Consider the following 11,197-nt stretch of genomic DNA (forward strand, 5'->3'; position numbering starts at 1 on the left):
GGTGGCTTGTGTCCTCAGGAAACGGTGGCCCACGGACACCCACGTGGATAAGAGCGACGTGAGTGGGCTGCCAGCTGCATGTCAATGTCGGTGGCACTGGCTGGGTCCGTGCCTCCTGCTCAGGTTTGCTGCCATCTAGACCACGTGATTACCCCACCTCCACCCACATCTCCCAGATTGTCATGAAACAGCATATGCTCAGAATCAGGTGAGAAAGAAGGTTGATACTCCACTTTGGATAACCAAACATTGCCTACTGCTACTTCACACCTTTATTATTTCACATATTAAAAATTGTACTTCTATCCTCTTTCAAGAAAGCTTGTTTTGTGTCAGTATCTTCAGGGCGTGAGCTCCCTCCATTATGTCGCTGAGGCTGGTAGCGCTTAGAGGCTGTGCGTGTTCACCACGAAGGTAGCCCCGGGGGTCAGTGCACGTGGAACCAGGACAGTTACTCCCCGTCAAAGGAGGAAAAACAACCTGGGTCCCCCAGAAACCGGCACCACGTACGCGTGCATCCTGGAGTTCAAAGGGCCTGCAGTCCGCTTCCTTCTAAGGAGACTTTGACTTGGGAGCCGGCGTTGGGTAGGGCCACAGCACCCACCACCGCCGACAGCACTTCTTCTCATCATTGCACACCCCGATGGTGCTGTCCGTGGAGGTGCAGCCTCCGTCCTTGCACACCCCTTTCAGAAGGACACACTGTTTGAGCCCCGGGATAATGCCAGCCCTTGCTGCACGGAGAGAGGTTTGACAACACCGTTAAATCGCCATCAGGTTTTGGTGATGTACATAAAGCAACATACCTACGGAAAGATAGCCTTGTGATAGAGACGATGCTTGTACCTGCAGGAGATGGTCAGACACTCAGATAAAAGACATGCCTTTGGGCAGAGGGCTAAGACCTTGGGACCAAACATGTGTGGGGAGGGCAGGCTGACTTCCAGAAGCCTGTGGAGAGGGGTCCCCTTCTGGAAGCACCTTTTGAAATGGGCAGGTCAGTTTGTTGTTGTCCCCAAGACCAGGGAGGCATCTGGGGTAATACACAGGGTTGCTGAACTTCCCACCTGTTGAAATGCCCTGATACAACGTCCTCCTCATCTCCTTTTATAGAAAAGGCTATGAACCCTTCGCTTTCTACCCTACCTAATTTCTCCACCCTCAGGTCTACACATTTTCCACATTGTTTAATGCCCCTTAAGTGTAGAAATGCAGAGAGGATTTCTCTCAGGGCTGAGAAGTATTTTTCTTAAATATACCCGTATGTCTCCTTGATTCACTTGGCTGCTCAGAAGCACATGACTACATGTGTGCTCCAATACAGCCACTTCCTTCCATCTCAGTGGCCTTCCTCAGCCTCCCAAGTTCATGTGCATTAGTGGAAGTTAGTTTCCAGGGCTCATCCTGACTGTCCTGGGCTAAGAGGGTGGCGTGACTTACACAGCATGCCTCGGAAGGGTCCTTGTCATAATCACAGGGACGCCTCGGCTCCAGACAACCTTCTGCTCACTGTTCCCTGTTTTTATTGAGGTAAGGACACCACCCGTGAGACCTGCCCTCATACATTTTTCAGTGTTTAATTCAGCCTAGTTAACTCCAGGCACAGCGTGGTCTAGCAGGTCTCTAGAACTCATTCCTCTTGTGTAAATGAAACTCTCCACCCAGTTAACTACAGTCCCACCTTTCTCCACCCCTCGCCCCTGGCAACCACCATCTTACTCCATGTTTCTATGAGTCTGACTACTTTATATTTCTCATACAAGTGGAATTCTGAGTATTTGTCTTCTGTGACTGGCCTAGTTCACTGAACATCTGGGCCCCCACCCGGATTCATAGGGTTCATTGTGCACCCTGCCCCCCAGGCTCACATCTGTCATCATGGATGGGGACAGTTTCTGCCTGTGAATTCCGAGCCCTCCGCACCTCCAGTGACACACTCCCCTTACTGCCTTATTCTGGATTCTGTCTTATACTTGGGGGTCCTGTTCCCACGGAGTCCGATCTTGGTGCCTAGAGAGGGAACTTCGTTTGGGAAAAGAGAGAAGGAGTCTCCCCCAGTGAAAGGCAGAGGCACAAAGTAGAGCAGGGGTCAGACAGTCCACGTTGTCGAATCCAGACATGGCTGTGACTTAGAGAATCCTTGTGCAGTTGGAGCAGGCTTGTTGGCCTTTAGACCGCGGGAATGAACAGATAGGAAGGAACAGATAGGAAAGGCAGGGATTTTGGTTTTCCAATTCCTCACGATTGCAGTTTACACCCTTTCTCTATTGTCCCACAGTTGCTGGTGACTCCTCAGGCTGAATTCCTCATGTTGACCTCAAAAGATGGTTATCTCAAGATTTGGAAAGAAGGAGGCTATCGTAACCCTGAGATCCCCTCTATGGTGGAGCCAGGAAGAGAGTAGGCAGAGACCAGTGACGGGGGTGAAACAAAGGGAAAGACCCTCCAAGGACACCTGTGAGGCTGAGGAGCTGCCTAGAATCCATCACCCCTCCTTCCTTATGTGCGCAAACCAAGACCCCAGTGTGATCTAGTCTAGTCAAGACTATACCCGTGCACAGAGCAACATCTCATTGCCTGGCCCTCCTTGTCCTTAAAATGCCACCCCCCGCCCACCTAGCACTGGTGCCCTAGAACCTTTACTTGGGCATCCTTTCCTAAAAGCCTTGGCACACATCCCTAGGTAAAGTGGCGCTCACACAGACAGCCTCTTGCATTCGCCATGCATGCTGCCTCCTTCTGTACCAGGACCAGCGCTTGGCTGCTTCCTTGCAAGGGGTTCATGAACACCCGTCACTCCCTTTTCTGCTCAGAAGGCATGCCTCCTGGAAGTCTACTCTGGCCTCACACACAGACGGTGGCCACATGCGATGCTCTGTTCCTCCTCCTTGGACTCATTCAAATCTATAATCATATATTAGTCGGTGTGACACTTTGACTAACATCTATCTTCTGTATCATGGGAAGTCCCCTCCTCTTGTTTCCCATTGTGTCCTGAGTGTCTAGCACAGTCTCTGTTACATAATGGGGGTTCAATAAACATTTGTTACTGGTGAATGCAGTTAAGTACTCTTTGACCCCCCACACATTTTCTCTCTTATTCCTTCTAAAGCCTCTTGGCTTGAGCTTCATTTTGACTATCTGGTCCCTGCTTTGGAATGGATTCTTCTACGTGTGGGTATCCAGTCTTGTCATGACCATATTAGCTTCTTAAATCTTTGGCCTACACTTCACAGAATCCTATCTCCCCACTTGTTATTTCTGGCCTTTGCTCTAGAACAACCTATTTGTCTCAGTTTTCTTCCCACCCTAAGACTGAACCAGTGTTGTAACCTTTTCCTGCTATAATGGTGGATTGTGGCTAGACCTTGACTTCTTCCAAGAGATCTAACCCTCCTTAACCTTAAAAAAAGACCAGACTCATAACATGGGCTGTGACTTTGGGTGTTGAGATGAATTTAGCTTAGATGGTAGAGTGCCAGCAGGAGCAAAAACATTCGCTCGTCCATCACGCTGACCTAACTATCCTGGGGCAAGGGCTTTCATCTGAAAATTGGTCTCAACTTATCTGATTTCAAGGCCCACAGATCAGGAAAATTTAAGGAATGGCATAAATAGTCCAAGAATAATGTCAGAATGTTAGGCTGATTCAACTTGCCCACCTTAAACCCCAAAGGAGAGAAATTTGGAGGAAAGTAAAGTGAGATGTCCCAAAGATATTGTATCTTTCAAAAGAGGAAACTTGAAAGTCCCCTAAGTTCCTCAATATCCAACAAGGAGCCTGAGGTGAAGGCCTGACAGAAGTCAGGGTCACCACTCCATGGGTGCACCCACACCTGTGGATTAATGAAAACGCTGGCCCAGGAGGAAGATCCTTAGTCCTAGGTGCACTGTGGCTGCTACCTCTGTGACCCAAACAAAATCATACTCTGTATGTGGACAAGAATTCTCTTGTCTATAAAGTTAAAGTGTTAGCCATTAAAGTGCTATCTAATTTTAAGACATTAACATCATGTAACTTTACACTGGTGTCCCTATAAGTGGCAGAATTGAGAACCAAATGACAATTACATCAACTCCTCCAGGAGGAGAACATTGTAAGTCTGGTGAATCCCTAGATATCCATGGATTAGGCAAAGATTAAACAAATGAGCATCTTTGATTGCAGGTAAGGGAATCTTAGAGATGAACCAAGGAAGAGAGAGTTATCCAGACTATACCTATGTGCAGTGGCTGTAGACATTATATCCAGGGATCTGAACATCCCAGGGGAGAAAAAAACTTTGTCAGTTCTTACAAGAATCTGGGTGAACCAGCTTGAAGGTGACCACATTCCCTTTGTGTTCCAATTTTACATGTTTATATTCAAACTTCTGAATCATGGGTCCTCAGGATATAACTCAGATTCTTAAAATGCTTCTTTCATATTTTGTCTTTTATTTAAAATTTGGTGATGGAAGAAGATTTATCCCTCTGTGTATGCTTTTTGAAATTCCCCTACTCCATATTGGGTTTTTAGCATGTGACACAACCCTCTTTTTGTTGACCTCTGCCTTATGCACCTAATTTCTACCCTTCACAAATATTCTTCATCGATAGACTCTGTGTCTGCCACTCACTAACCAAGCGCCAACCACTAGCTGCTATTTTCACTCTCCCTTTGAGAGATGAGGGCCCTGGTAACAGCTCCTTGATTTGTATACTGATTCTTAAGTCATGTGTCAAAGCTTATTTATCTCTCCCTGTACTTGGGCTGCATTTTCTAATCGCGGAGCTCTCGGGTCTCATTTTCTGTGGATGGAAATCTTTGTGCTGCTTTGCCGTGTTGTCCTCCTAAGTCCCAAAGGAGACGAGCATGTTAGAATTCTGAATTCCTAGAGGCTGTGCATTAGGGTCCAAGTTCAGAGGACCATGGTGGAATCGAGCATATCCACAGGTCTCCTAAGAAGCCTAGCTCCAGAATTACTCACCATCTTACCTTTTGGCATTATAGCCACAAAGAAGAGGAACACAGGAATCAGGGACTGCAGTCTCATGGTTGATTGCCCAGAAGAGAGGTAAGCGACCAGGGACAGTGAAACTCAGGGCCTTTTATTAATTTCCTGAGAGCTGGGGTTCTTTTTGGTTGGTGAAGCTTAACAAGTAAGAAAACAAAACAGCTTCCGTTGGAATATCTCCAAACCATGGAGTCTCTACAGTTGGTGACAAATTAACCTAATTACAGGAAACCTGATGGCCAGCCTTTCACTTTTTCTATGGCCTCTCAAATTCCCCAGAGGTCAGTGCCTTGGGCCAGTCACTTTTTGAAGGGGGTCAGGAAGTGGGGTTGTGAGGGTGAAGTTCTTACCAAAAGTCCTGTGACTTGAAGGGAACTCCTGCACAGCACACTCCCTTCCCCAACAGGGTTAAGAGAATGACCCAAGGGCCATTTTTAAATAATTTTTTAAATTCTTCATTTAAAAAATGAAGAATTACTTTATTTTTTTAAATGAAGTTTTATTTTAAAATTATTCCTTAAAGCAGAGGCTAATGTCACAGATGTACAATGTTCTCAATAGCATCTGAAAGGTAAACACACTGAGTTCACATGAAAACTAACATTGTTTTATCTGTATCCATCCTTTGAGCAACCGCCCCACATGACAAGGATGGTGAGATGAGGAGAGTTAGAGTATCAGGGATACAGAGCACACACAGTGTTTCTCAGCAGCCATCTATTGTCCAAAGACTGTAAGGCTAGTCCACTGTAATTGAAAAACAGAAATTTTTTAAAAGACCCTGTGTCTACAACTTGAAGAGACTCCCTATCCTCCCAACATACTGCAACATATAAAAACAGAGTATTGAAAGCTAAAGAAATGCCTTTGACCTAGAATCAATCAACTTCAAACCAAGTCATTAATGCTATTTTTTCTACTCTTCAGTGGCTTAATGGCACACATGTATATAAATTCATTTTTTTATTTATAAACTTTCATGTGATATCAGACTTTTTAAGAAAATACTTATATACTTTTATGTCTTCTATTTTGATGACTTTTCATCATTTTGATGTTTGTTAACTAATTTCTTCTAGATCCCTTGGATTTATGTAGGAGTTTTCCAGTTTTTCCTCTGTTGTTGATTTCTAGTTTCATACCCTCATGGTTGAGGAAAACACTTGATATGATTGCAATTTTCTCACAATTGCTAATACTTTTTTTCTGTGGCCTAAAACATGGTCTACACTGGAAAATGTTCCATGCATGCTTGAGAAGAATGAGTGTCCTGCTGTTGTCAGAAAGAATGTTCTAAATCTGTCTGTTAGGCTCATTTGGTCGTAGTGTTATTCACATCTGCTGTTTCCTCATTGCTGTTCTGTCTTGGATGATCTATCTATTGTTAAGAGTGAGGCATTAAAGAGCTAGGCTACTACTGTATTGCTGTTTATTACTGCCCTTAGCGCTACTAGGTTTTGCTTTATATGTGTATGTATGTGCTCTGATGTTGGGCACTTAAATATTTACAATTTTTATATCTTCTTGAGAGATTGACCCCTTTATTACTACATCATTAATTTCTTTATCTCTTTCTACCACTTTTAGTTTCAAGTCTATTTTGTCTGATAGAAGGACTAGCTAGCTACCCTTGTTTATTTTGGTCACCATTTGCTTGAAGTATCTTTTCATGTTCCTTGACTACAATGTCTATGTGTGGATTTAAATCTGAAGTGAATCTTTTGCAAGCATCGTATTATTGGGTCTTATTTTTTAAATTAATTCAGTCATTCTGTATGTTTTGATTGCAGAATTTAATCCATGTGTGTTAAAAAATAACTGTTGCTATTTTGTTAATTCTCTGATGATTCTGTAGATCCATTATTCTTTGCTTATTCCATTGCTGTTGTCTTTCACAATTTGATGTCTTCTAGCAGCTAGTATGCATTGACCTCATGTCCTATGGTGCAATTATTACAGATCTTCCCCTTGAGGTTACAGCATTTTTATTTTAAATTTATAAAACATAACTACAGTAGCATTCCTAAATATTTCATAGCAATGAATATACCTTATCTAAAGTAGACAACATTTTTGAAATACCCAAACCCCAAAGCTTACTCAAGAAGGTGTTGATACATGAACAGTTCCTGGTGCCCCCAGAGAGTGGAGAGGCCAAAAGGACTCTCTCCCTATGTATGCACTTAGTTCCTTACCTACGGCCTCAATCCTCTGTTTAAAGGTCAGTTTTTCCCTAAACCTAGTCAAGGCTGCATCAAATTATTGTGGAAAATGTCCACACTGAGAATTAAAAAATAAATAAAGAGTTCATAAATATCGTGCCCTGGCCAGCATGGCTCAGTTGATTGGAAATTGTCCTGCAAAGCCAAAGCTTACCAGTTTGACTCTCAGTCAGGGCACATGCTTGGGGTGCAGGGCCTGTCCCAGTCGGGGCATGTGTAAGAGGCAACTGATCGATGTTTCTCTCACATATCAGTGTTTCTCTCCCTGCCTTTCTCTCTCCCTTCCCCTATCTCTAAAGATACATTAATAAAATCCTTTAAAAATACTTCATAAGACATTCCAGTTTTAGGAAGGAGTTATGTTTCTCAGTGTGTAAAACATCAGGAGCCTAAGTGATCAGTGTTTCTTCATAGGAGTCACATGAGTGTCCGTCTGTTAGCTGAGGACTTACATACATTTCTGCTCTTCTCCAGCCTCTCCTTCTCTCTCCTTTCTGGTCTTTGTCTCTGTCTGGTTATCAGCCACACACTCATCACCTTTGTGTATTATCTAAAATTATTCCTCTTGCCCTCTTCCAATTTCCTGCCCTTTCTTTATGTCCATTTCTTCTCTTTCCTGATATTTCCTGGATTTTCTCTGTGTTTTGCTTGGGCATTTTCTCCGTGTGTCTATTAATTATGTTTTCTATCATTATAGTTTCACCTTTGTAACTTTTTTGTTAACCTTTTGGTCTTTTTGTGACAATTTTTAATAAAAATGTATCATTAAATAAATGGGCATTCTCACTTCTAAACACATTGTTTGGATCTGAAAATGAGTCACAAAGAGGTAGCATCTGGGTAGACTTTTAAATAACATTTATTCTTGTTGACCCCTAAGAACTGGTCACCAATGGTCTACAAATAATAAGAATTGGTAATAAAGCTGGAATAAATCAAGATATATAGTCTAAATGTGTCTAGAATTTTCCTTTGGATGCCTTCATGTCCTCATTTCATTTCACTTTGGGATGAAGAGGTTCTTGGTATTCTGAGTACGCAACCGGTGTGGGGATTGGCATCAGTATCCACCAGGCTCTGCAGCATTTCCACCTTCTGCGACAGCCGCCAATTGTATCCTCTGTTCTTTTGCAGATGTCTCTTCTGCAGATGCCCGACAGGTTTAGACAAAAGGTTTCAGAAGCACCCAAACCACCTCTTGCTGCACAGAGAGTCAGGGAGATAATTAGTGTACCAGTGAGTCCACTCTCAGTGTGAGAACGGTTGAGTTCTGGACGAAGCATTCCCATGTGGAGAAAACAAGCTGGACAAAGGCTCTGTTTAGGGGCTCTGTCATGTCCACTGTCTTATTTGCTCTTTATTCAATTTATTGGGGTGACACTGATGAACACAATTATACTGGTTTCAGGTGCACAGTTCCCCAATACATCATCTCTAAACTGTAAACATCATCCCAAGGCAAGTCTCCTTCCATCACCCACTCATCCCCCTATGCCCTCTTCTACCTCTACCACCCTACCTCTCCCTCCCCAGCCATCAGCACGATGTTGTCCATATCCCCACACCCGTGAGTCCTTTTTTTCTCAGTCTTTTCCTCCCACCCCGCATCCCCCCAACACCTGTCAACCTGCTCTCTGTCTGTGGCTGTGTCACTGTTCTGCTTGTTAGTTGATTATGACAATGTTAAAATACATGGATAAGATAATTTTAGAAAGTGGCAAGTTTTTAGAACAAAGTAATACGATAATGGACCAGGAAGGGTCTGGATGTTCGAGTTGATAAAAGGGACAGGAGAGGTTTTCTGAGGAGGATGTAGCTTTTGAAGTGAGGTCTGAATGATGAAAATGAAAGAGACATTCATTTTCCTGACTTAGTTTATTTGAAGACCAGAAAGACCTGTGTAGATGGAGCATATTGGAAAATAGTCCTAAAATTCATATGATACCACCAAAAAAAATAGCCAAGGAAATCTTGAGAAAGTAGAACAAAGTTGAAGGCATCCCATTTCCTGAGGTCAAACTATATTCCAAAGCTATATTAACCAAAACAGTGGGGTATTGCTGTAACAACAGACAGATTGATGAAACTGCATTGAGAGCCCCAAAATAAACCTATGTGCATATGGTCAGCTAATATCTGACAAGAGAGCCAAGAATACTCAATGAGAAAAGGATAGCCTCTTCAATAAATGGTGTGTTGGGAAAATTGGGTATCCCTCTGCAAAACAACAGAACCAGGCCTTTATCTTACACCACTCACAAAAATCAACTTGCAGTGGATTGAAAGTTTCAGTGTAAGACCTGAAGCCATAAATATTGTGGAAAAAAACATAGGAAGAAATTTCCTTAACATTGGTCTTGACAATGATCTTTGGGTATGATACCAAAAGCACAAGCCATAAAAAAAATAACCAAGACTACATGAAATTAAAAATTTCTTCACAGAAAATAAAATTATCAATTAAATGAAAGAAGAAACCTACAGAATGGAAAAAAATACGTGCAAACCATGTATCTGGTAAGGGGTTAATATCCAGATATGTAAGGAACCCATGTAAGTCAATAGCAGAAAAATCATCCGTTTAAAACGTGGACAGAACACTTGAATAGACATTTTTCCAAAGAAGACATACAGATAGCCAACAAGTACATGGCAAGGTGTTCAGCATCACTAATATTCATGGGACTGCAAATCAAATCCACAATGAGCTATCATCTTGCACCTGTCAGAATGGCCATAATAAAAAATACAAGAACTGACAAGTACTGATGCATTGTTGGTGAAAGGTAAATTGACACGGCCACTATGGAAAACAATATGGAGATTCCTCAAAAATTTTTAAGTTGTGACCCAAGAGAAGAAATCACTACCTCCAACAGATATCTGCATTCTTATTTTCATTGCAGCAATCGTGAAGACATAAAAACAACCTACTTTTCCATCATCAAGACAGTTGTTGAATCTGTTGATGGATGAAGAAAAAGTAGTATATGTATGCAACAATGGAATATTATTCAGCTACAAAAGACAGAAATTCTGTAAACACTCTGGCCTTTCACTGAGTTTGGGGCAGCTGCTATGTCACACTGGTCATGGGCCTGGAGCCCTGAGAGACACCTTCTAGGGTGCAGATGAGGTTTACTGAGTGTGGACAGTGCAGGAGGGCCAACGAGGCTTCTCGGAATGCTGGCCTTGGTACCCTGTGGTGGGAGAAAGCGACACAGAGGAGGTTCATAGGGAAAAAATTCAGAAGTTAATTTTTGGATATATTAACTTTGAAATTAAACATCCCACTAGAGATGTCAATTATACCATTGGAGATTCATTCCAAGTCTGGAGTTCAAAAGAGATGTCCAGGAGGACAATTTAAAAGGGTGGGACCAGCCCCACGGACTGGATGGAGAGAGAGAAGAGGATCTGGAACGGAGACTGGCTCTGCCCAATGTAAAGAGTGATGGGAGAAAAGGTGCAAAGACAATGGAGGACACGCCTCCAGCAGGGCAGATCAAGGGCGTGCTACCCTGGAAGCCAACTGAAGAAAGTGCGTTAAGAGGAAGAATGACCTCCCGTGCAAATGCTGGTGATGGGCCACAGAAGACCACCTTAAGAAATGGCCCTTGGGCCTAGCAATGTGGCGATTTTTGACGACGTTGACAAAGCAGGCTCAGTAGCAGGGGAAAGGACCAGAAAGATGCCTGATGGGGGTGTTTTTAAGGAAAAAATGAGAGGTGAGGAATTGTAGACAGAAAGTATGGACAACTATCTTACCCTGTTAGAGTCCTGGTGAAGCTCTTGATATTAGGTTTATGATTCCAATAGACTAGTGCCAGGGGCTTGTCAGGCCTGCTGGATAACCTTCTAAACCGCAGACCCCAGCAGTCAGCCACCTCCTTACCTGGGGGTAAGAGAGTCAGAAAGAGGAGGGTGGAGAGAAGTACACAGTGCCTCATGGTTGGCCGGCCAGTGGAGAGGCATCAG

General features: G+C 43.2%; 2 protein-coding genes across 2 annotated transcripts; both read right to left on the reverse strand.

The window, feature by feature from the left end:
• Positions 1-552: 552 nt before the first annotated feature.
• LOC114508857 (beta-defensin 130B-like) lies at positions 553-5,036 on the reverse strand. The gene is made up of 2 exons (XM_028526908.1): positions 4,979-5,036; positions 553-734 (listed from the first exon to the last, which is right to left on the reverse strand). Exons 1-2 carry the CDS (start codon positions 5,034-5,036, stop codon positions 553-555), a joined length of 240 nt encoding a protein of 79 aa, XP_028382709.1.
• A 3,088-nt stretch (positions 5,037-8,124) lies between these two features.
• Positions 8,125-11,197, reverse strand: DEFB109B (defensin beta 109B). Its single transcript, XM_028526363.2, has 2 exons — positions 11,115-11,197; positions 8,125-8,420 (listed from the first exon to the last, which is right to left on the reverse strand). The coding sequence occupies exons 1-2, from the start codon at positions 11,167-11,169 to the stop codon at positions 8,215-8,217; spliced, it is 261 nt and encodes an 86-aa protein (XP_028382164.1). The 5' UTR covers positions 11,170-11,197; the 3' UTR covers positions 8,125-8,214.

This window comes from Phyllostomus discolor, chromosome 11, assembly GCF_004126475.2.
Source record: "Phyllostomus discolor isolate MPI-MPIP mPhyDis1 chromosome 11, mPhyDis1.pri.v3, whole genome shotgun sequence".
NCBI classification, from domain to species: domain Eukaryota; kingdom Metazoa; phylum Chordata; class Mammalia; order Chiroptera; family Phyllostomidae; genus Phyllostomus; species Phyllostomus discolor.